This window comes from Carassius gibelio, chromosome B18, assembly GCF_023724105.1.
Source record: "Carassius gibelio isolate Cgi1373 ecotype wild population from Czech Republic chromosome B18, carGib1.2-hapl.c, whole genome shotgun sequence".
NCBI classification, from domain to species: Eukaryota; Metazoa; Chordata; class Actinopteri; order Cypriniformes; family Cyprinidae; genus Carassius; species Carassius gibelio.
Genome location: NC_068413.1, coordinates 5,670,637 through 5,697,415, shown reverse-complemented (window position 1 = coordinate 5,697,415; position 26,779 = coordinate 5,670,637). Strand labels below are relative to the sequence as shown.

The window sequence follows — 26,779 nt, the reverse complement described above, 5'->3', positions numbered from 1 at the left end:
ATTTTGTTTCGGTTTTTAGAAAAACACTACCTAAATTATAGCAAGACAAAAAGTTAGCTATATTTCATTCAAAAAAAAATTGTAATATGTGGTTTAATACAGAATGTCATTAAAACAATATATCATATGAGATGGAAAAAATACCATTCAATTTCAAATACAGTTCGAATTACTCTTATAAGCCCAGTTCAAAATAATCTGTTATGCATATTTTATTATCATGCAAACTAGTTTATATTGCACCGAAATGACACTAGCTGTACATGAACTAATCAAAATTTCTACTGATGCAAATATTCTTTTACTAATAAAAACAAGTTATAAATGACTCAAAGAGAAAATGCTGAGATAGATTAATAAATTCATTCTATGATCTTTATATCCAGGCAGCTTCACTCCAAGTTAAATATTGTCTCTCAGACCAAATAATGAACTGAAGAACAATATAATTAAAATGACATTTAAAGGCCTAGCTGAATAAAACAGTTGATAAATCAATCTATTATTTATTGCATGGTCTGTAAGGCATATATTATGTCTGGGATTTTATTTCCGTGTTGGAACAGCTTGTGAAAATCAAAGGCAGGGCACCTGTCCTGAGGGATCTGAAGAATTATAGGACAGATTAACTCAATATTTTTAGCTGTCCTGGTCAGTAGGTTACATGACACTATGGAGCATAACTAAACATTTCATATACGAATGTGTAAGGGAAAATCTTTAGAACAACTTTAAATTGACTTTGATGATTGTTCAACATTCTTTGTATTGCATGTTTTTGCATTAAGATATTTTGCCATATGGATGCTATGGTTCAGAAATATATTATGAGGATTAATATATATATATATATATATATATATATATATATATATATATATATATATATATATATATATTACATAAAATCCAGCTTATAAAGGCATAGTATCAATGGTTTCAACAGATTTCGATAATTTATGTGCAAATAATTTTGAAAGGTGTTTTCTGAGAAGAGAACGTTGACATTTCTGAGTGACTGACCATCTACATCTACAAAGCCTATAATATTTATAGATTTGTAATTCAGTAGAACAGCACCAAAACCAGCAGTGTAAGTATTTCCTTTAGCAGTTTTGCGGTTTCAGCCTCAGATGTTTGTGGTCTTGGGATGACAGTGACTCACAAGCAGTTTGGAAGTGTTGGAGGAGAAATGTAGAGCACATGCACAATAAAAGTAAGCCAAACATAGACCTGGTGGTGGTGAACTATGAAAGAAACTGATATGAAGAAAAGTGAAAAAAAAAACAACAACGGTAAAGTCTGGAGTTTCACCTGTCATCATTCCAAAATATATAGACCACATTCTAAATGGTTTAGGAAAAGCTTTAAATATTTATCTTAAAATACAGGCAGAGGATTTGTCGAAATAACACCTGCTATTAATTTCTATTTGCAACATTTATATTTATGTAGTGCAGGTTTAACTGTTCGGTCTCTTTCCTCTGTGGAGTCTTGGGTTCTGACTCCAGTGGGCTGTAAAAAAGGTGATTTTTTGAGGAGCTAAGCCAAAGGAAAGGTATAAAGATAATGTTTTCACTTGCCGTGGTAAGAATTGGACCTGAAATTAAAAGGCAGGTGTTTAAAACTACACTCTTGGTGACTAACTGAACAAAACAGTCATCTTGTCCATCAGTTTTAATGCACCTCTGACATTAAGCGAAAACACAACACAAGAGAGAAGTTCTTTAACCACATACAAATGATGTTTGACAATTTTGACAATTTTGAAGAAATTGATAGAAGCCTGTTTTTGTCATTGAATAATAAAACATAAAAAAAAGAAAGAAAAGAAAAGAAAAGCTTGGTGATCCAAACCATATTCCAAAAGTGAGTATGAGCTGATGCCCTCAGTTAGGAGGTATTGGGTGCCAACTTGTTAAATAGGTAAATTCTCACTATAGTTCCATTATCAATTACATTATTGAATAATAGGAAATAGGGCTAGTGGGAAATGTGCAAAATGCTTCCTCTATGGCATCACTGTAAAAACCCTCTTCTGGAACATTTCTAATGAAGGGTGTAAATGCATAAGTTTTGCATTTACATAACTAGAAATGCATGTTTTTTTAAACAAATGTAATCCTTTACATAGTGCATTAAAAACTAAAAATTAAGGCAATTGCGATTGAAATGCAAAACTTTATTATCTGTAAAATTGCATATTTGCAGTATAATGCATTACCCCAGGACCAAAAGTGAAAATTCTATGTATTTTTTTTGTAAGTTAATGGTTATTGGGTTTATGCAATGTTGGAACTGTTAAGGATGCAATGGAAACCATATGTTTTTAAGTTACATTCAAATAAAAAAAGTGACTTTGCAAGCAGCTCAAAAACAGCTATCTGGCCCTTTAGAATAACAAGTGCCTTTCAATCAGTGGTGCTCTAACAGGCAGGCTAATTAATTACTAGTAAAAAGCCTGTGCTAATCTCAATTGGAAGCAGGCAAGGTTTTGGACCTCTGACAGCTGGTTGGGGCAACTGAGACTTCTTATCATAGAAGGATCTGGCAACACTCCCCAGCTCCGGCTTGCTTGAAAATGGGGCGTATAATTACCTCGTCCAGCGCAGTGAGGCAGGACATGCTTAGATAGTAAGTGACAGTGTCACCCTGAGAAAAAGATTACAGATTTTCTTCTCTCATAATTTTATGGCATTCTGCTCCATAAAAGCACTCATGTCTACAACTGCAGGCAAATGCGTAAGCATCAACTCATGTGGTCTTGCCCACATTTTCCACTTTCAGGCTATTTACAGGTAATTCTTACGTTGACACTTCGCTCACTTTACAGCATAACACTTCATACGCATTACTCAAGCCAGGCTCCTTTTTCTTCGATATCATTTTGCATTCATGGAAAAAATTTCAACATCTTTTACAGGCATGAATACAGAGCAGACTCAGGGACACACACGGCTTGGCATAAGACTTGGTATTCTGTAAGCTATAACACTGCAGAGGTCTATAGCTTTATAGCCTTAAGTGCTTTAAAATTTAAATATAGGTGTTTTATTAATGCAATGAATCTATCAAACACCAAAAATATGATTAGAATATAAATAGACTTTATAAAATTCCAAAAATAGAATACATTTGAATGCATTTTCACTGAACAGGATGGAAGTCTTCACAGTTTTCACATCAAATTCTGGTTTAACCAAACTACATGCCTTGATAGACAGACAGACAGACAGACAGACAGATAGACAGATAGATAGATAGATAGATAGATAGATAGATAGATAGATAGATAGATAGATAGATAGATAGATAGATAGATAGATAGATAGATAGATCATTCACCATTCAATATACAGTGAAGTGAGTAGATGATCCTGCTATTGAAACAAACTACTTGAAATCTGACTTCAGAAGGCATTCAATTGGAAATGCATCCCTCAGTTCAGATCATTTCAAACTATGTATGCATTTCATGTGGTTTTTGCGGAATCAAACAACAAACAACTAAACAGACTTTAGCTGAACAAACAAAGAGAAACCATTTTTGTGGCCTGTCTGAACAAAAGGCAAAGAAACCCATCTATATTCTCAGAAGGACAGATTAAAGGCTTGTTACAGACGTCTCCTTTGTTCCCATGCAGCCTGGCCTGTGACTGCTCTCTCTCGCTCTCTCTTCTTCTCACTGTTTCCATGCTCTTTCAGAGCTGAGAGGCTTGTGGAAATTGCTCCTGTGGGTACCGTTTCACTCTTCTACTGTTAGGTGTTAGTGCTGGAAACAGAGACAGTAACTGAGCTTGTTTAAAAGCACAGATGAAAAAAAAAAATTTGTTGAATAAACCTTTGCTTTACATTTGTATATTTCACAAAGCAACATGTGATCCATAAAGCACAAAAATGCTTTTATGTTAAGTGATTGCAAAAATGTGTTTACACTGAATCAACTGTCTCAGTCCTGACTGGCACACTGCATCTTTTTGATGAAATGTAAACTTCTTCTTCCTGCCAAACAAAATCAGTGGTTTCCATTTTGTTGTTACCAATAACAGCTGAGGAGCTGAATGAATATCACCGTTAGCAGCTTGTCAGTAAACAACTGCAAGCATTTTCTAGCAAATTTGATTGATCTAATTATTTGGCGCCACCAAGTGGAGGGTTAATGCAGGCTCAAGTGTAATTCTTAAAGAGACAGTTCACCCAAGAATTAAAAACTAATCAATTTACAATTTACTAATCCTTGTTGCAAACAAGACAGTCCGTTGGGTCCAAAACAACATTTGACCATTTAACAGTTGTGTTACTTGAGATAAAATAAAATGTTAACTGACAAAAACATAAAAGAAACTTTTTTGTTTCTCATTTTTAATTTAAACTGATGATCAATAATTGTGGCAAATCAACTGAGTGAAAAAACATGTCAATATAACAAAATGTAGAATATATACCAAACTTATTTAAACTCCCATGTTTAGTGCTTCGGTGGTGGGCTCAATTAAGGTCAGCAGGGGATTTCATTAATTCTGCAACTTACTTCATCACCACTTCCTGGTTCAAATTTTCCCTTTGCACAACCACGAACCGCACTAGCCAGTGTTCACTCTGACTATTGAACACCCACAACCACAGTGCATGTGCATATGCAAGTGTGCAGTTACTATTGTCAAGAAAGTAATTCAGAGAAACCATGCAAACACAAAATGCTGACTTATGCTAAGACGTTCTCATGTATACTGAAACAGTGCAGCATTGCAGGTAAGCAGCTCTGATGCAGATCCTCAGCATGAATATAAGGGTCTGTGCTTTAGAGACAGGAAACCCAACATGGTCTGCGTTTCTCAAAAGCATTGTGCGCTAAGTTGATCATAGAGACCACTGGTGGAAATCATTCACAGGTCTTTTAAGGCTTGCAATGCTTTTTTGGAAATGCAGCTGACACCACTGCTTCTCAATGAACTAATCAATGTATTCGTGCATAAACATGACTGTGGAGTCCAAACTGCCAGGGCCAACTAGTAACACAGCCTCTGTAAAACATAAATAAATATAATATAATATAATAAATAATATAATAAAATATTAGCTCAGCCTTAATGCTGCCATATGTGTATAAAATATAAAATATTTGTGTCAGCTGAGTGCCTGGACTCGAGAATCTGCTTTAAAAACTCTAGGTGGCACTAGATTACTGGTTTGGAGTTAAAATGTTTCATGTGTTTTTTTTTTTTTGTTTTTTTTTAAGAAGATTCTAACGTTTAGCTATTGTTTCAAAAACACAGAAAAATAATAAATTATGCTATTTAAAATAATATTTTTTTAATAAATTAAAACTTTTATTCAGTGACTTTTTAAATATTTTATAGAAGTGACAGTAAAGACTTATATTGTTAGAAACGTTTTTTGTTTTGAATAAATTCTGTTCTTTTTGCATTTTTATACATAAAAATTACTAAGAAAAAATCATCACAGGTTCCAACAGTTTCAACACTGATAATAAATCAACATATTAGAATGATTTCTGGATGATCATGCGACACTGAAGACTGGAGGAGCCAAATGTCTGATGAAACTTCAGTGCTTCTTTTAAACTAAAATACTAAAACAAGCAGATGGCAAGTTATTAGTAGTAGGAGTAGTAGTATATAAACGACTCGTCTCGTGGTAAGTATTAACTTCCGCGTGCCTTCTTCTGTTGCTATAGAAACACGTGGACGCGAGTCCCTCCCCGTGAGCGCGCAGAAGTGAGTGTTTGCTCATAGTTGTCTGCAGCTCTTTGTAGTCCCTGATACATAACGCGTTCAGCTTCAGTTTCACAATCTTCGGGGCGTTCAATTAAACATCAGTGTCAGTTATTGTTGGCTGAAATTGTCTGTACTCCGTGTCAAATTGTGGAAAGTTTCACTCTTAACAGTACTTTTCAACCGGAGATTGTCGCTTCGTGGATGGACTTTATGAAGTATCATCAGCGGCTGCCTGTTTAAAGGTACAGAAAAGTTACTTTTTTTTTTTTTTTTTTTTTTTACCTTGATCTGTCTAACTTGACCATTTCCGTTTCGTGCTTTGGCAACTTCGAAGAGGAAGTGTGAAAGAAAGTGTGAGAAGGAATCTCCTACTGAGAGGAGGAAACAAGTGTTCCTGTTTTCATCAGCTGCTTGTAGAGTTGCATATTGTTTTCATGTAGTAACTTACATGACTTTGCTTTTCACTATAGTCCATCTTTGAAAGTGCATTGCCTTGTCTTTGTCCCTGACATTACGTTTCATTTTATTTAGTAGAACAACAATTGTTTTGTTCTCTTCTAAATGTAGTAACTATGCAAGAGTTTAATTCACTGAGCTGAGCAGCATTGTCTTCAGCTATTATAAGTGTAGTCTAACTGGACTGACAAGAAATGCTTTCCATTTGAGTTTTGATAAAACTAAACGTTTGCATAATCTAAGAACTTTGTTGAATCTACATGACACACAAACTACTATACAGTATGTGGATTGTTTTTGCTAAACCTAAGAATCACAAATTGTGTTTCTTTAGGTTTACAGGTAAAGATATTCAATAATTCTCCAAACCACATATCTGCTGTAGGGTCACAGGACAGGGGTGATTATGGAGCCTGTACGGTTAAATGCATAAATCAAATATACTGTATGTTGTTTTGCATAAAACAAATGCCAATTTCATACATGTACCTATAGGTTTGTATATTAGGTAAAAACTGGTAGCCTGAATGCACTGTAAGTCGCTTTGGATAAAAGCGTCTGCTACATGCATACATTTATTACTTAATGATATCATATGCGCTTTGCTGTAATATGTTGGATACAAAGTTTTATCAAGTAGAAACCCAAACTAATTCTTGTCAGTCAAAACGATACTTTGTCAGATCAAAAACACTTAGAATTGTCTAGTTATAAAAGTGTTGTCTGTTTCACAAGTGCAAATGGTGTCTTTTTGTAAAAAGGCTTTTCCAAAAATTTCTTAGACATGATATTTAAGTGAAGCTAGTTAGTCTCTGTCCATGCACTGAAACATTTTGAACTTCATGGCACACTACTTTGTTATCTTTATTAATATGGCAACATAGATTATCTTTATTAATATGGCAACATGGATAAAAGTTTTCATGCAAAGCAGTAGTGATATTGAAGAAGTTCACTCAGGGAGGCTTAGCATGGGTCAATTTACTTTTTGTATTTTCCTAAAATGTAGTCATTAATTTACAAGAAATTTATTAAATTCATTTATTAAATTCTGTGCCCCTACACTCAGAAGTTTGAAACAGCAAACATGGCTTTCCTGGTCAATACCCAGAGGAAATGGCCATCACCACACTCGTGTCTGTGGCATGACTTGTCCGCTCCCATCAATCCCATCAACTTTTAACTTGTGGTCACTGCACAAATAACGTCTGTGTTCCACTAAATAAGAGAGATGTGCATTTCAGTGTTCCAGGCCCCTAGTTTCTGCTATTCTCAGCAGCCAAGGACTTATTGCCTTTTGCCTGTCCATATGTGTTTTTCCCCTCAAAAAGACCCTGATGAAATTCAGATGTACGTAAGTGCCTCAACTAGTTTGTATGGGTTGATTTAGCCATAGAACTCCTTTTTTAAAGTTTGGGAGAGGCCTGACATCAGTTTTTACTTAGAAGCCATCAAGAAGTCTTTTTTACTAAATATAGTGCTAAAGAAATACAAGTACAAAAGTGCACTGTACAGGCACGGAAAGATTATTTAATATATCTTTACTGTTAATGGACTAAAATTAAACAATAGTCAATTACTTCTAATATTTGTAAGCTTTACTTAGACCTTATAAACCTTTTTTTTTTGTTGTAAAATTCACATTTTGCCAAAAAAAAAAAAATGTATATAAAATGCTTTTCAAAATAAAGGACTGTTTCACTGCTTGTGTGACAGTTTATCTGAAAAACAAATGTTCAGAATCCTAGATAACTTATCATGAGTCTTTGAACACTTAAAAAATGTGAAAAGCATAAAAACATTTTTGCTTCCTAAACACATTTTTACACACAGACATAATTGTAGGATATGCCTGAGTGACTGCCTTCAAAACCTAACCTGCAATATAACAGCACACTAACTCACTTTTGTAGGCAATCAAGAAGCTGTCATAGAAAAGTTGTCAATGTGATGCTTTTCGGGCTACAAACTTTGAAATTACTTTTGTGCAGCAGAAATGCAAAGTAATGTTGATTTTTCTTGTTAGACAAAGGAAATCAATAATGTACATATTCAGACTGTTATGACAGGCAAACAAAAGTTTTAATCGACACGTCTGCAGAGAAACCCAATCATTATCATAAATGTATAACTTTTTTTTAATCTGCTTTCTTTATTTTGCCTCAAAACACCATACCAATCTTCTTAGACTAAGAACCCACTAGAGTTGCTAAGATTTAGAGATGCAAAAGGGCACCACTTTAACCATTATGCTCTTAACCCATTACACAAGCCATTTTAGTTATATATATATATATATATATATATATATATATATATATATATATATATATATATATATATATATATATATATACATATATACATATATACATATATACATGTGTGTGTGTGTGTGTAGATATATGTAGAGATAGATAGATAGATAGATAGATAGATAGATAGATAGATAGATAGATAGAATTAATAGCTCAAAAGAACAGCATTTATTAAAATTTAGCAAATTCTTATTGCCACTTTTGATCAGTTTAATGCATTTTTGCAGAATTAAAGTGTTGTCTACATGAAAAGCAATAAAAATATTGACCCCTAACTTTTGAAGTATATATCCTGTTTATTTAAATAATATTTATTTATAATAAATAAATCCAATAACTTAAGAGACTCCTTTGTCACAGGTCTCTGGCAATTGAAAGCAGATTCCTCTGTGGTTTCCCCTCTTTAATATTATTAACTGTTTAAGTGTGTTTCAGTTATGACACACATAATGCGTTGTAAATGCTCCTTTCTCTGAATTTGAAAACGGACATTATATCCATCTGTACTCAAATAAACTTTCTGAATATTCACCTTGATTCTCTCTCTACCTTCCTCCCTTTTTTACGCTATTTGTTTTTCTGCACCAATCTCAGTGATCTCGTTGTCTAATTAAAGAGGTGGTTGCTATGAGATGGCACTCAGCGGCACTCTAAGAGGATGTGATGTGGTGTAACTCAAAAGCTTTGTTCTCTCTTCTCTTCTGTCAAGGGCTGACCCATGTGAGGAGAGTGGAGTTTGCGCGCACATGCATACAGTATGCACACACAAACACACACACACATGGACGGCATGGCATCTTTCTCCAGCACCTGTGGCTCCAAGGTGGACCGGGCGTCCCGTCTTAGAGGAGAAGACAGACAGGGGACACACAGTGACAGCGACTGCAGTGCTGTGCTTGAGAAGACCAGAGAGTTCTTCCAGATTTGTGACATCGAGGGCAAAGGCTTCATTACACGACGGGACATGCAGGTAAGGATGTTGGGAAGGGCAACCATGTGATTTCTCATTAGGCCTGGAGTTTTATTAGTAAAGAAGAATGGAAACCCCACAAAATGTCTTGAGTCATCCGGTTATCCTGGCATCGTTTCAGCTGGGAACCATGAGCTAATTGAGCTTATTTGTGTTTGCTCACCCTTATAAGTTGTTTACTTACAAGAGAAGACAAGCAGCAATCTGAATAACGTAATTAACTTGCAAAGAAACCCAATTAAAGTCATAGTTTGTTAAATATCTAATTGTCAAATTCTTGTGAAAAGGAATGTAAGTACAATATGCTTCTATACACTGAAAAAAAAAAGAGTTTCATTCATCCAATTATTACAATTTAGGGTAATGATTGCCATAGTTATTGGCAAAGTTATTTCTTTTTTTTACATTGGCTCAAGTATTTTTTACGTTGGCAAAAATATAGATGTGAATCATTACCCTAATTTTTTTTAATTGGATGAATGAAACACTTTAATCCAATCCTTTTCTTTTCTTTTCTTTTCTTTTCTTTTCTTTTCTGAATAAAATAATTAATGGAAGTTATTACAGTGAATAAATATCTTTCTAACTATTTAAGCTCTAAAATATTTGATCACTATGATCGATTTTATGACTATGTAATTCGTTTAGGTTTAAATGAATATATATATATATATACATACATACATACATACCGTGCTGTGAAAATATTTTTGCCCCTTGCTGTTTTTATTTTAACTTTTTGCTATTTTAATTTTAAATATAGCATTTAGTTATATATAGCAGCTACTGAACATAAAGTATTTAAATTTACTTTTAAATTAAGAAAAGTGCAAAATACACAACTTTTGAATTCATTATTGAATTTTTTGCATAACAATTTGATTATTTGCGATTAATCGAAAAAACTATGCAATTAAGTGCGCTTAAACATTTTAATTGTTGCCCAGCACTAGTTTTTTTTGTCTCTTTTTTGGACTTTTGTAGTATTCATGTAAATACCACTGTAAATTATTTCAGTAATCATTCAGTTTCTCTCAAATACATTTATCAAATACCATGATGTGGCATCAGATCATTGTACCACGGTACCACCGCCATATTTTTATTATTATTTTGTATATTTTCTGTTCCACTGATTGGTCATAGTATGTTAGAGCTATTAATCGCTCATCAATGTGGTTGATTTAAATGAAATTTGAAATTGCAGCATGTCAAAATCGTAGGAGCTTGGGATACCATCCTGAAATTGTGGTGGGCGTTTTGAAACCACCCCTTCAGTTGTATTATTGTGCAGATTCGATCACCTCTTAGATTTTCCATTCATTGCACATGTTTCCTTTGAAGTCTGGCTCTCTGGCCTTGCTCTGAAGAGCCTTTTTCAAAAGCATCACACCTTTGATCCAGTGTCTATGGAAAAAGCATTAATAAACATCGGTTCCTCATCTTTATTTAAATGATGCCTTTTGTTATTTCAACCCATTTGGATTAAATAAACCCCACAATCCCAAACGTATTTAAATCTTTCTGTTAAATGATTGTTTATATGCTATCGTGAAGACTGTGACAAAACATTTACGCGCTTGGCAAAGTAACTTGCATCATGGCACCACCACATGTTGGTCTTGCAGAAAACGCTGACAACACTACTGGGGTTTCAAAGAGCAGCGTTCTCTAAACCTTCAGGCCGTCAAAAAAGCCACAGGAGGAGTTTTATTGCTGTTTTTAGAAGCTGTCACTTTGGTTTACCGGAGGAACTGGGTGATGGCTCGCAGTTTGTTCTCATTTTTACGCAACTGTTTTCACACGTCCATCATCAGCATTTACAACTGACTTTTACAAGTACAGAAAAAGCCAAAAGTCCATACTAAAGTCACACTGAGAATTTTATGTAGTGTTTTATGGGACATCTGATCCCAGGGCATATCTGAGCAAACATGTGCCAGGTTCCCACACAGGGTGTGTTATTTGCTCTCTAAGAATAGTAGCATTCTTACTGTGTGTTAACTGGGTTGATCACTGAAATCGACAGCCTGTCTGATTATTAAAGAGGTCAAATGCGACTTAGTTTGAGACCTTACTCATGAGATACAAATAACCTGGTTATAAGAATGTGTGCTCAAGTGTGGTTGTCTGTTTTTATTTACAGTATACTCTTAATTTGCTTATTTTCAGGTGATGCAAAATGCATTATGCTTTTCATAACATGCCTGTATCATTTGTCATGTGTTGTAGAGATTAAATGGAGAGCTTCCGCTGTGTGCTGAGGAACTTGAGAACGTCTTTGACACTCTGGACGCAGATGGCAATGGTTATCTGACCCTTGAGGAGTTCTCCTCTGGCTTTAGTGCGTTTGCTTTGAAATCTATACAGCATTCAGTAAAAAATCGAATCAAATATACTTTTTTTTTTTTTTCGGGTCAATGACAAAAAATATTAATTCCAGCATCAAAAAATGTAAAGTATAATACACCTTTAAATGTATTTTTTTGTAAATGTAATTTGACGCCTCGTCTTTGTCCCTATATGCTGTATATATAATGTGTGTGGGTGTGTTTTATATTATTGGAACATCTGATTGATATTATATGTTGTATTTTGGGCTGTCTGTATCCTTCAAAAGTGTGCTAATGTATTTATGTCTCCAATTCAGGTGAATTCATGTTTGGTCCAAGTGTGGTGTCAGTAGATCCACATACAGATGAGGAGCCAGTCTTAGCAAAGACCCCAGAAGTGCTCTATGAGAGCCAATGGGAGGAGCGAAACAGCAGGGGAGACGATGACGAGGAGCAACACTTCTGCATGCTAATGGAGAACCTGGGGGCAAGCAACATCTTTGAAGAGTGAGAGATATTTAAATTAATATTCGTGGTTGTAGCATAGTTCATAGTGCACTTCCATGCAAGAATATTCCAGCTAGTGTATACATCCTGAAATAACTGAAACAGATTAAATTATTATATATAATTTTCTTTATTTATTAAAGTTTTGTTGTTATTATGATTATTTTAATATCTACTTTGAGTTTGCCATGAAAATAGCTTTTGCTGTTGAGATCGCATCAAATAAATAAATCAATAAAGAGACAGCACAGTCCCAAAGAAAGATATGATACCTTTGATAAGAACAAGGGATGTTAATAAAGGTCTATTCTTGTCTTCTTATTGACCAAATGGTGCATTGAGCCCATTTTTGTAACACATGACCGGATGCACTTCCTACAAACTACCGCCACTCCTAAAAGGCAAACGGTGATGGTGGAAGACATCAATTGTAAAAGTTCATCCTTCTGACTGACTGTAATTATTGTGTATGATTATTCCTTTTTCGAAGGGGAGCTGACAGTTTAGATTAGATTCTGATTGCACCTCATATACGATCAGCTTCATTTTGCTGTTCGATAAAAGGAGAACTATATTTTTTTACTGTAGTTCCACAAAATCATGATGTAATTTTGATATCCTTCCAGGAGACCTATTGCTAGTATAAGCTTTTTTCTGCAACAGAAAAGACTGAATGTCTTTACTTAAGAGCCTTTATGTTTCAGAATGAATTCATTTCCAAGACGAAGGTTTACTTTACTGAAAACCTTTTTTTTTTTTTTTGGTTTTGTACATTTATAATTATTTTTTACAGTGGAGCACATTTTTTTGTGAAGTGTGATAGAAGGTACTACTGCATAATAGATAAAACTTGGTCATATAAAGGTAAAACACATTGCAAACTCTTGTTTTGTAATTTTTAAGAATTTGGTGAGATAAATGATGCATTAAGCGTGTTGTGACGTCTCAGGCCAAGAGAGGTGCGGAGTCTTTGGGTGCAGCTCAGAAGAGACGAACCTCACCTTCTGTCCAATTTTGAGGAGTTCCTCGCCAGGGTCACTTATCAGATCAAAGAGGCCAACCAGGAGAAGAAAGAGATGGAGACGGCACTTAAAAGGTCAGATGTCAATTAAGCACTGTTATTCCTTTCAGAATTTGAGCATGCATTTTAAAGGGATGTTACTTTATGAAACTATGTTTAGTACATCATTTAGAAATTTAGGTCAGTAAGATATTATTTATGTATTTATATATTTTAATTTAGCAAAGATACATTCAAAATTACCAACATTTATGGTAGAGAGCATTTTATTGCTATCTACTTGGTGGCATTCATACATTTTGAGGTACAGCCCACTATATGAATCCCATGTTGGTTGACTTGACAGTCACATATCATGACTAAAAAGACTCGAGGCACATATATGATGCAAGGACTAGGAAACCTGGCTTTTGCATGAGATTTTCACAGCTGAGCTGACTGTATAATTGGTAACAGAGTTGGCTTGTACTAGGCCCAAAAGTTGATTTTCTAAGCATTAGCAAAGGTAAGATTTTGGTGTTGAGCAGTGTGTTTACAGTATTCTGTCAACCATTAAAGGATATATAACAAGCAAGCAAATAAATATTTTTCCCTAAAGCATTCAAAAGAAAAAAGTAAATAATGTGTAATGCATGCTTGCATGATTATGAGTATCACTCAGTTTTCAAATATATTGATCCCTTTAATTTAGACCACATTTATTCTCTTTTTATCACAATGGAGAGCCTGTACTGAGGCTTGATATTCAGGTCTGTTTTGGCTTTTACAGATGTATCTTTGAAATATCTGCTGAGAGCTGAGCTGAAAATGCCTTTTGAATGACGTCTGTTCCATATAACCAATAAATAGTGTTTTATTCTCTCATATGACTAAGTGACTTACAAGATTTTTGAGTGATCATGACGTCTTTCACAGGAAAGTGGCGACACATGATGATGAAATCCAGAGGCTGTATGAAGAAATGGAGCAACAGATCAAGAATGAAAAGGAGAGGATACTCTTAGCGGTGAAACACTTATTACTTATTAATTACTCAAATTGGTCATTTGAAAAAAAAAAAAACGGTCTCATAGACTTACATTGAAAATCATACAGTATGTAAAGACCAGAAATTATAAAAATTAATTCAAATAAAAAGGCTGTTAGACTGGCAATCTCAAATGAAGTTATGTTTACATTAGAAACACCAAGGATGATAACTATAAAGATAACGATATAGTACTAAAATCGTTCTCTATATTAAAGAATAGCACCACACTATAGCTATAATGATAAATGCACAGAGAAATTTAATCTTTGGAAACAGTTTCAGAAAGATTTTTTCCAGCTTATGATTGATAAACACATTGACACCCAATCAGAATCCATCCTGCTATTACGATCCTGAGAATTTAAAGCGACAGATGAGCGTGTGCTTAGAATAAACAGACCATATCGTCTGCTGGTGTGGACGCTAATATTGTTGTCTTTATAGTTATTGTTCTTGGCGTGAACAGGGCTTTACTATGTACTATGGTAAATCGTATGGGTCATGTGAACTATGTTCTCTAGGATTCTGAGCGGTTCTTGTCTCGCAGTCAGGACATGGAGCATCAGCTTTCCGCTAAAGAGAAAGAGCTGGAAATGCTTTCTAATAAACAGAAAAGGGTGAGTCACAACAAATTATTTTGCTTGTCACTAAACCAGTTTAACTAGTAATATTTATGAAGACATTGCACATCTATTCACTTTATAAATATTTCATTTTATATAGAATAAATACATCTAAGGAAAAAAACAACTGCAGTAAATGTTTTTTATTATTATTATTAATTTTTTTTTATATTTAAAGAATTTTACAAAGAGTGATATAATTTTCTATAAGGGCTTTAATCCTAATGAAAGGTCAAGGAAAGGCTGTAACTTGAACTCAAGAACAAACTAACATCTACATTTGAAGTACTTTGATTTAAATACTGTACGAGTCTTAATGCTCAGAAGTATTATTCTCAGATTCGTTGATCATTTGCTGGAAATTTGTGTTCAACTTTCAGAAAACCACATCTGACAGTGCTGATGCACACACACAAAAATAGAGCAAGGCCTTTCAGTGCTAATGAATGAACCGAAAGTAACAAAGTCGTAATGCTTCCTTTGCCTGCATCTTTACAAGCTTCATTTTCTTTTCTTCGCATTTGCAATTAGTTCAGTTATTGTGCTCTTTGCTGCAATGCAACTGTGTGCAAAAGCAAGCAAAACTTCTTTTCTGCTGTGAGGAGCTGAAGTGTGGTACAGTATGTTTGTTCAAAGACGTGGGATTGTGTCCTATTTTGTGTCTGTATTTAGCAGCATAGCTGTGTTGAAAAGCATGAGTGTAAGAGCTTTCTTATCAATCCTTTCCTCCCACAATGTCCCATCCAACCATTCACATGAACACTTCCAAGGTTATCCTTTCAATTTCTTGATAGTGGTGTGCGTATAAACAGCCATCATATCTGGTTATCCAGCACAATTAGTTTCAAAGAGCTTCTTGTTCTTCATTTATGTTTATGATAGCTTAAGCTTGATTGTTTCCTTTTTTACATGTGTGTTTGTTTGATGTCCATCAGCTGGAGCGTCAGTGTCGAGAGCTGCACAGCGAGCAGCAGGAGACGGCTGTGGAGAACGTCAAACTGAAGAAGTGTAACGAGGACTTGAGCCGTGAGCTGGACAACACCACCCAGGAGCTGAGTCTGGCTCAGGAGCAACTCATGCTGCTGCAGGAAATGTCCTCACGTCTGCACGAGGAGAGAGAGATGTGAGGATGAGATGACATTTAGTGCTATGCTGCTATGTGCTTTTTTCATATATATTCAAATTTAAATTCAAAAGTGAATATTTTTTTTAGAATATAATAATATGCTCTATTGAAATTTAAAATAAAATATTTGTACACTCACTGCATTCAAAGCAAATGAGGGTCAAATATCACACAGAAATATAAATATATATCATTTTTTTTGTCATTCCCTACATTTTTTTTGCGTGTGTAATTGTGATTGTCTAATTTATTTGTCATTATTTTCTCCATGATTCTAATTACTGTTGTTACGATTATGTTACTGTACATTACAATTATATATTTATTGAAATCATCATAAGCTGATAAATACAGGTGCATCTCAATAAATTAGAATGTCATGAAAAAGTTCATTAATTTCAGTAATTCAACTTGTGTATTAAATACATTTAATGCACACACTCTGAAGTAGTTTAAGTCTTTGGTTCTTTTAATTGTGATGATTTTTGCTCATATTTAACAAAAACCCACCAATTCACTCTCAACAAATTAAAGTACTCCATTAGACCAATAATAATAAAAAAAAATAGTGAATTGTTGGCCTTCTGGACAGTATGTTAATTTACTGTACATGTACTCAATACTTGGTAGAGACTCCTTTTGCTTTAATTACTGTCTCAATTCAGCGTGGCATGGAGGTGATCAGTTTGTGGCACTGCTGAGGTGTGATGGAAGCCCAGGTTTCTTTGACAGTGGCCTTCAGCTTGTCTGTTTGGTCTCTTGTTTCTCATTTTCCTCCTGACAATACGTCTTAGATTCTCTATGGGGTTCAGGTCTGTTGAGTTTACTGGCCAGTCAAGCACACCAACACCATGGTCATTTAACCAACTTAAATATCCTGCATTTGAGCAGGTGCCAAATCCTGCTGGAAAATCAAATCAAAAAGCTGGTCAGCAGAAGGAAGCATGAAGTGCTCCAAAATATCTTGGTAAACGGGTGCAGTGATTTTGGTTTTCAAAAAACACAATGGACCAACACCAGCAGATAACATTGCACCCCAAATCATCACAGACTGTGGAAACTTAACACTGGACTTCGGGCAACTTGGGTAATGAGCTTCTCCACCCTTCCTCCAGACTCTAGGACCTTGGTTTCCAAATGAAATACAAAACTTGCTCTCATCTGAAAAGAGGTCTTTGGACCACTGGCAACAGTCCAGTTCTTGTTCTTCTTAGCCCAGGTAAGACGCCTCTGATGTTTTTTGTGGTTCAGCAAATTCCTTGAGACGTCTGTGTGTGGTGACTCTTGATGCCTTGACCCCAGCCTCAGTTCATTCCTTTCGAAGTTCACTCAAATTCTTGAATCAATTTAGCTTGACAATCCTCATAAGGCTGTGGTTCTCTCGGTTGGTTGTGCGTCTTTTTCTTCCACACTTCTAATAATCCTTCCTCTCAACTTTCTGTTGACATGCTTGGATACAGCACTCTGTGAACAGCCAGCTTCTTTTGCAATGAAAGTTTGTGGCTTACCCTCCTTGCGAAGGGTGTCAATGGTCGTCTTCTGGACAACTGTCAGATCAGCAGTCTTCCCCATGATTGTGCAGCCTAGTGAACCAAACTGAGAGACCATTTTGAAGGTTCAGGAAACATTTGCAGGTGTTTTGAGTTTATTAGCTGATTGGCATGTCACCATATTCTAATTTGTTGAGAATTGGTGGGTTTTTGTTAAATGTGAGCCAAAATCATCACATTTAAAAGAACCAAAGACTTAAACTACTTCAGTCTCTGTGCATTGAATTTATTTAATACATACGTTTCACAATTTGAGATGAATTACTGAAATAAATTAACTTTTCCACGACCTTCTAATTAATTGAGATGCACTTGTATATCACAGTTTATTATGCATTACATTTAAAACATTACATAAAAAAAACGTATCTATCTAATAATTTCAATTTAGTTTGTAAAGTATGTCCCTTGTTTGATTTGGCATCATTACTGCTAGCAAAAAAATTATCATTATTTTTTTTTTCAGGGAGATTTATAGGGTTACAGAAAGCTTGCAAAGAGAGAGGGCAAGTCTTCTCAAGCAGCTTGATTTGTTAAGGTAAGAAATAACTATCAGTGAAGGGGCGGGTCTTTATGTTTTGGTCAGATTTCATGTTTTCTGTTTCATTCCTCCTAGGGAAATGAACAAACACTTACGAGATGAAAGAGACATGTGCTATCAAGTAGGTTCATATCAATGTTATATTAAACATTGTACTGATCCTGCATTTAGATAATTTCAAGTCATTGTTTGCTGTCTTTCAGAAACCAAATACTTCTGTAGCAAAACTCTCATGGAAACAGAGGCCTGGGTCAATTACTATGAAGCAGTCTGAGCGGAAGCATTCATTTAAGAGGTATGGCTCTTAAATGAACTCAAGATGAAAAGATAGAGTGGATTTGCAAAATGAAAAAGGATCTGACTTCCTAAGATAAAAGAGCTAGTCATTTTAGACTTGAGTTTAATCAAAGCTTATTGTGAAGACCTCATTAAGATGTTTTCTTGATATTTATAATTTGAGTGATCAAAAAGAGGTAGTGCTCTGTATTGCTGATGTCATCTTAGTGAATAAATCAGCATACATGTGGATGTTGTTTTTTCCAGTGATGAGGATGAAGAGGTTCTGCCACAATCTAAGTGGAAGAACGTGATTGGCGTAAATGGGCACAGCATGGACCTGGAGGACATGGTAGATGGACGACCTCCTTCAGAACAACAGCTCCGGAAGATCATCTCCATCGAGGAGGACCATCTTCCTCAAGTCCTTCAGCAGGGTTATCAAGCCCATCTCAGAGATTGGAGTAAGGAGTTGGAGGAGGGCATGGACGTCCGGATGAGCAATGTTTACCCCACAACCAGCACTCCGACCTCTGTTTCACCCCCTCCAGGAGTCGCACCCACACCCAACTCTCCCAGAGGACGGCCTGTGGGCAAAGAGACCGTCCAGTCGGTGAGAAAACAGCTTGATTTGGTCTGAACCTCAGACATCCCTTAAGGTTTCAAAATGAGTATACTCCACAAAATAAAGGTTCTTTATGAGGAACCTTTAACATCCATGGAACATTTCCATTGCACAAAAGGTTCTTTATAGTGGAATAAAGTTCTTTAGAATAACATCAAAAATGTTTAACAGGTTTTTGGTTCACATGGACCCGGCATTCTTCCCCTTTTTATTAACTGTGGTGTCTTTTTTTTTTCCCAGGTGGAAGAGGCCTGTTCAGGTCCAGATCGTCTCTTTAAGATAATTCTGGTGGGGAATTCTAGTGTGGGAAAAACATCTCTTCTACGTCGCTTCTGTGACAACTGTTTCCACTCTGGTACATGTGCTACTGTAGGTAAGTGGCCTCGTTTCATATTTTAACTAGTGTCCAGGGGTATTTTTATTTATTTAACCTAAATAGCATCAATTTTAAGTCACTTGCTATCCCAAACTAAAAATTCTGCCATCTACTTACCATCATGCTGCTCCAAAACCATATCTTTGGGTGTGAGTCCACAGCTTGTTTCACAATTTGACACCATGTCGTTGTGTCTGTTAATTGTCCACATGCTGATGGCAGTAACACTGTTTAACCATTATTAGTAGTCTCGCACAACATTGAGGTTTTGCTGACTTCGGATTTTAACATTTAAAGCACTCAAGACTCTTTCTATACAAAAGTATACCATGGTTAAAGAACATGATGTGTGCAGGTATTGACTACAGTGTGAAGATTCTTACAGTAGACAACAGCCAGGTAGCCTTGCAAATGTGGGACACAGCCGGACAGGAGAGGCGAGTTGTTTAAAAAAATTTTTTTCAAATATGTTTATTTTTCTGTTAGCAGTCTTAATCAATTATAGTCAGTATGTAAGACCTAATTGTTAATTGGTCGCTCCATTGTATCTTTTAACTGCAAAAATAAGTGAATGCTAAGGACCTTTATTGTGGGGATCTGCCGACAGGTATCGCAGCATCACCAAGCAGTTTTTCCGCAAGGCTGATGGCGTGGTAGTGGTGTATGACATCACTAATGAGCAGACTTTCACAGCAGTGAGGCATTGGCTGGCCAGCGTGCAGGTGAGTGTTTCATATCCACTTTCTTTTGGGTAAAAGATTATATTTATACTTGCATACACATACACCTTTGGGGAATTGATTGAAATATTCATGAAATACGGTGTAAGAAAATATTTTGTCCAGTAAAATGCGCTTTAGATTTAAACACGACTCTTACGCTTGAATTATAAATACTGCTTGCTTCCAGTTGGTAATAACAGGTAGCAATTGGTTAACACATGTTTTTATTATTATTATTATTATTATTAGTAGTAGAAGTGTAACTTTCAACAGGCTTTTATGTAAATTTGCTGTTGGCATACTGGCCTAAAAAAAGGAATTTGTTAATAAAATAGATAATGAAAGTCCTAGGTTCAAAAGTTCAGGGTCAGTACGTTTTTTATTTATTAATTTTTTTTATGCTTTTATTAATTGTCAGTTTAAAACTGTTTAATGGGGTCATATGAGACTTAAGTCTTTGCAGCTTTACAGATCTTCTTCATGCACCAAGAGCTTGTAACGCTCCAAAGAGAAAGGAATAATTGAAATCGCATCATACGACCCCTTTAAGAAATCCTTTTATTAAATAAATACAGCCTTTGACTTTTTCAAAAATATTAACAAATCTTATCAACCCCAACCTTTTGAATGTCAGTGTGTATAATGAAATCAATAGACAGACAACAGTAATGCAATAAAATGTTTATTTCAAGCAAGTCAGCTGTATCATTGTGGTAAGGCAGTTTTAATGCGAACTGTTTATCTACAGGAGGGAGCAGGTGAGGACATTCCCATCATGCTCCTGGGGAACAAGACCGATCTAGATGGGCAGAGAGAGGTTCCACTGGGAGTGGCAGAGAAATTAGCAAAGGTGAGTGAATCTGGGCCCTGGAGTGGCACTAATGCATCACCATTAAACATTTTTAGCATGGAGGTCTTGAAACAGACAAGTTAAAGAACTGATTCAGAGCTGAATGAGTATTCGGCCGTGAGGTGCATGTGAGGAAGTCCTTTCTCCTGTATCAATGAAGATGCATGAGAGGCTTCCTGTCAGTTACTGTTGCATGAACTCACCAGATAAAGAACCACACTGAAAGGCACACAGTATTACTCTAAAAAGTATCTTATTTTGCCATTTCCTTTTCACTCTTTCAGGACTTTCAGTTGATTTTCTATGAGTGCAGCGCTTTTTCAAGCAACAATGTGACAGAGTCCATGATTCATATGGCAAGGTAAGAGGTTATTAAGTAAAAAATAAATAAATAAATAAATAAGTACACAGAAGAGTGGTTTTGAATACATCCATGTCAGATTTCTGACTACAAAAAAAAAATTCACATAAAAACAAGGTAAAAACACGTAAACAAGGTAAACACATAAATAAATGTATATGAAGTATATAAATCAGAATCTAATATTGGAAATTACAAGACAAAAGAGTGTGATGTGGTAAAATTAAAAAAATAAATTCTAGTAATTTATGAAGGTACAATACAGTATTGTTCAAAATAATAGCAGTACAATGTGACTAACCAGAATAATCAAGGTTTTTCGTATATTTTTTTATTGCTACGTGGCAAACAAGTTACCAGTAGGTTCAGTAGATTCTCAGAAAACAAATGAGACCCAGCATTCATGATATGCATGCTCTTAAGGCTGTGCAATTGGCAATTAGTTGAAAGGGGTGTGTTCAAAAAAATAGCAGTGTGGCATTCAATCACTGAGGTCATAAATTTTGTGAAGAAACAGGTGTGAATCAGGTGGCCCCTATTTAAGGATGAAGCCAACACTTGTTGAACATGCATTTGAAAGCTGAGGAAAATGGGTCGTTCAAGACATTGTTCAGAAGAACAGCGTACTTTGATTAAAAAGTTGATTAGAGAGGGGAAAACCTATAAAGAGGTGCAAAAAATGATAGGCTGTTCAGCTAAAATGATCCAAGGGCCACAGGCAGTTTGTGAGACGACCCCCAAACTCTGAATTCAAGCCACAGTACACAGTGAAGACAGTGAAGCATGGAGGTGCAAGCATCATGATATGGGCATGTTTCTCCTACTATGGTGTTGGGCCTATTTATCGCATACCAGGGATCATGGATCAGTTTGCATATGTTAAAATACTTGAAGAGGTCATGTTGCCCTATGCTGAAGAGGACATGCCCTTGAAATGGTTGTTTCAACAAGACAATGACCCAAAACACACTAGTAAACGGGCAAAGTCTTGGTTCCAAACCAACAAAATTAATGTTATGGAGTGGCCAGCCCAATCTCCAGACCTTAATCCAATTGAGAACTTGTGGGGTGATATCAAAAATGCTGTTTCTGAAGCAAAACCAAGAAATGTGAATGAATTGTGGAATGTTGTTAAAGAATCATGGAGTGGAATAACAGCTGAGAGGTGCCACAAGTTGGTTGACTCCATGCCACACAGATGTCAAGCAGTTTTAAAAAACTGTGGTCATACAACTAAATATCAGTTTAGTGATTCACAGGATTGCTAAATCCCAAAAAAAAAAAATAGTTTTGAGTTTGTACAGTCAAAGGTAGACACTGCTATTTTTTTGAACACACCCCTTTCAACTAATTGCCCAATTGCACAGCCTTAAGAGCGTGCATATCATGAATGCTGGGTCTTGTTTGTTTTCTGACAATCTACTGAACCTACTGGTAACTTGTTTGCCACGTAGCAATAAAAAATATACTAAAAACTTTGATTATTCTGGTTAGTCACATTGTACTGCTATTATTTTGAACAATACTGTATGTTTTAGTATGTGAACAGACTTTTGGCAGAATAATTCGTAATATCTGTTTATTGCTCATGCAGCTGCATAAACTGTCAGGTTATTCCCGAGTACAGTTTTATTTTTCTTGTATTGCACCTTGTTAGATGTGCTACCTTTTTTCTCTCTCTCTCTCTCTCTCTGTCAGAGTTCTGAAAGACCAAGAGGACAGAGAAAAAGAGAAAACCGTGTCACTAGTAGACAGCCACGCTAAGAAGAAGTCCTGCTGCTAGTAGAAAGTCACCCATAAACACTCAAAGAAACCTGCAGATCTTTCAAACCTTTTTGCTTTGCATTTTAAGATGTACAATGTGAAAGAGTTTTATGATAATGGTTAGATGTAGGACTTGAAATAGTTTTGTACATTACATTACAGCTGTAAAGCGTGTCCCTATTAAGGTCATTTAAATCTCTCATCACACTATTGAACTAAACAAAACTATATTTTTGTATTGATAATTTATCGTTTTAATATGAAGGTCTTGGAAAGTATATTTAAATGAGCAAAATAAGCTCCTACACACTAGTTTGCACAGTCGTTTGCACAAATGTATTATTTATGTTATTCCTAGCAAGCAGACATACTATGAATTTTTTTTACATTTGTTGTCATCAGCGTGAATATTTTTAATACACTGCCATGAAGCGAACATGTGGTTTGCATAAGGATTCGGTATTGTTTGCTTTACTGTAAAAACAGTTGAAATAGAGCTAGTCCCATATTGATTTCAGATCACTTTTTGATTTGCATTTTATGTATTGTGCCAACAGTACTGTGTGTATATCTGTATTGGCTAATTAATGCAGTCTGTGTTAAATCAGTATAAAATGTCTCACAGCAGCCGTTGATGTTCACATTTACCATAAATAATTTAGAGATGCATCAATTGTCCACCAGACACTGGATTTATGCACATTTGAGATTAGGCCTATGGTGTGTTTTCTCAATTTTTTCAGTTAATACGATTCTTGATCTGTAACTGGAGTTTTCATATTGATTCACACATAAGTTGTGGCAATGACCATTGGGCAGAATGACACTAGATTTGAGCACAATGTGGATGTTTTAAATAATTTTTCACTTATTTAGTCTTATAAATGTTCCTGCTTTGTTATGTACATGTGTAATGTGTAAATACTAAAAAGAAATGTATTTTGAGTGAAAAAAAGTGTTTTTTGAGTGTTTGCATCAAGTCCAGTTTGTTCTTTCTGGGAAATTACTTTCATTGAACAATAAACTCTAGAAAACAAGGACAAGTTCACATATTTAAGGCTCAACAGGTTTACCAGTTTAAATAATCTCTTTAAATTAAAAAAATTTAGCGCTGCATGTTTCATGCTTCCCTTACAAATGGATTTACTGTGAAAAATATATAGTAATAAAAAAAAAAAAAAAAAAAAAAAAGGACAATACGTCTTTTTTGTCTTGGCCAGAATTTCAAAATTGCCTAAAATGTCCATTGTTTTCCTATTATTTTCAGTAATGACTGAAAAGTAGTTTGACCAATAGCGTACAGGCATTATACATCATCGGCCAATAGTGACTTGTGAGAAGGCGGGATCTACAGAAGAACGGTCAATCAAATGCAAATAAGTACACGTACATATATTTTATGAGCAATATAGAGAAATGAAATGAAAACAAGACATTTTAGGAAATGTAGAAATCCCAACTATCATAAAAAGGATGTATGGTCTGCGTAAGTACTTCAGATAGATTCATTTCTCATTTGTTTTATGTTCATAATCCTTTCAAGCCCCCGTGTGGACTATAAATGGTACTACATTTAGACACGAGCACAATAAGGATTACACAATAGTATCACAATAATAGACAAATGACTTTTATTCGCTTTACCATCTTACATCACCAACGTTTCATAAATGTTCTTTTCTCTTTTTTTTCTCACTTTCATGTTTTTATCACAACAGCAACATGTCTTTATAAACAGCCAAATAAGATTTCAGAGGCATGCTATTGTACACCTATAAACACTTTATGTAGCTTTAATTCTTTTACAGCAATTTTATTTACTATTATCTTGATAGATGCTCAATTCATGGCAGAATAATCATTTTAATTTTCTTTAAACAACCTCAAATACAATACAGAACACCCAGTTGAAAATACCATAATGCAGGAGGAAAGCATTCCTTGCACAGAGAAGATAGTTAATCAAATTTCCAATATCGCACAATATTCCACCAAGGAATCAGATATACACCTATAGTACACCTACAGTAAAAACAAACTATGGACAATAAATATAACACATAACTGACGATGTGCTTTGCAAGTGAACTGAATGTCTTTGGTGAGGACTTGAACAGTATAATCAACTGTGACACGGGGGTCACAGATGGACCGGGACGATCCCAGTCATGGCCTTGGCAGAGACTCTTATAAGTGCACAGGTGAAGAGCAGCAGGTGCCATCTGAGTCCAGCTCATCAAGATCTCACCGCAGACAGAGCCAGCATTTCACATGCCATCTATATTTTGATATGTATTATCATGTGCTGTTTCTCTTTTTCTATTTTTATCTCTGTGTTCAGGTAGCAGACGTAAGTTGAAATGTAATTTCACGCACCTAGAATCATAAATAATACTAACACTACATATTGCAATCTCATAAAGTTACTAGAAAAACAAATGTACAATCTTACCACATCAGTGTATTGCAATCAGTTTTTTTGTCTTGTAATTTCTATTATTAGCATCGGATTTGTTTTCCTCTGATAATCATAGACAAGAAACTTTAAATCTAAACTCTTATCAGGAAATGGTGTCCAAGCAATCTACTATATATAATAAAGAGGATTCAGAACCTAATTTTAAATTATAAAATGACATTTGGTGTGTAATTCACACATTTTAAAATAAAACATTAATTAAATTTCTTTTTTTAAGTTTTGTTTTTATTGCAGTATGAAACTGCCATGCAATTATATATAATAGTATATAATATAATAATAGCTAAACTGAGCTCTTATTGAAATTCAAATATTCTTTTATGGTCTATGTATAATTACTTAGTTTAAAAAAATTCTGATTATGCCATGACATTTAAACATGATCTTTTTGGTAAAGCATTGTGGTGAAATAAAAATGTTTTCTTATAGACTTCATCAATATTTATGTATATTAGCATCAGTTATATTTGCCAACCTTGTAGGTGCAATATATATATATATATATATATATATATATATATATATATATATATATATATATATATATATATATATATTAATAAAGCTTAACAGGGCAAAAAAAAATTTGTTCTTAGCATTTGCCAATGTTATTTAAGTAAGCATGGATTATTATTATATTTTTATTTTTTTGCAAAAAACGACTATTTTCTGAGAATGACCTGTTTTTTTTAAAACCTGATTTAAATTAAGAGATCACTTATTTTACTGCATTGAAATTGTTCAAGTCCAGCAAATAAACTATTACTATGTGAGTGGAGTTATTCTCATAATATGATATGTTAAATTGAGATATTTGTAATTACAACCTTCAATATTAACTATCTTATCTCACACTCCTAATCTAAAAGCAAAGTAACCATAAACTAACACTGAACATTCATGAAAGCATGACATTCTTTTGTTTGCAGTGGGCTGCAGTCATAGTTGGCCCCTGAACAGTCGGAGAGATGGCGTTCTAGTGCAGGCTAGAGTCGGCGAAGGCAAGGCTGCTATTGCTAGAAGTACCACTTTTCGCTCTAAAAGTGTATGCAAGACTCCCAGAGATAGCAACTTCTGTGCTGGTCTTACTCTCTGTCTCTGTCTCTTCCCAGC

At 35.0% G+C, this 26,779-nt stretch overlaps 1 protein-coding gene across 2 annotated transcripts; it reads left to right on the top strand.

Moving 5' to 3' along the window:
- Positions 1–5,713: 5,713 nt before the first annotated feature.
- LOC127977704 (EF-hand calcium-binding domain-containing protein 4B) lies at positions 5,714–26,728 on the top strand. Of its 2 annotated transcripts, none has more exons than XM_052582716.1 (18): positions 5,714–5,980; positions 9,222–9,482; positions 11,715–11,826; positions 12,133–12,322; positions 13,272–13,418; positions 14,259–14,349; positions 14,895–14,990; positions 15,932–16,119; positions 18,139–18,210; positions 18,289–18,334; positions 18,417–18,508; positions 18,757–19,102; positions 19,355–19,487; positions 19,846–19,927; positions 20,098–20,212; positions 20,961–21,062; positions 21,347–21,423; positions 23,122–24,240. In XM_052582716.1, the coding sequence occupies exons 2-18, from the start codon at positions 9,270–9,272 to the stop codon at positions 23,204–23,206; spliced, it is 2,187 nt and encodes a 728-aa protein (XP_052438676.1). In that variant the 5' UTR covers positions 5,714–5,980; positions 9,222–9,269; the 3' UTR covers positions 23,207–24,240. The 2 variants fall into 2 exon arrangements, with proteins under 2 accessions (XP_052438676.1, XP_052438677.1); XM_052582717.1 differs by lacking the exon at positions 23,122–24,240 and adding an exon at positions 26,596–26,728 and having other exon boundaries at positions 5,721–5,980.
- Positions 26,729–26,779: the final 51 nt, after the last annotated feature.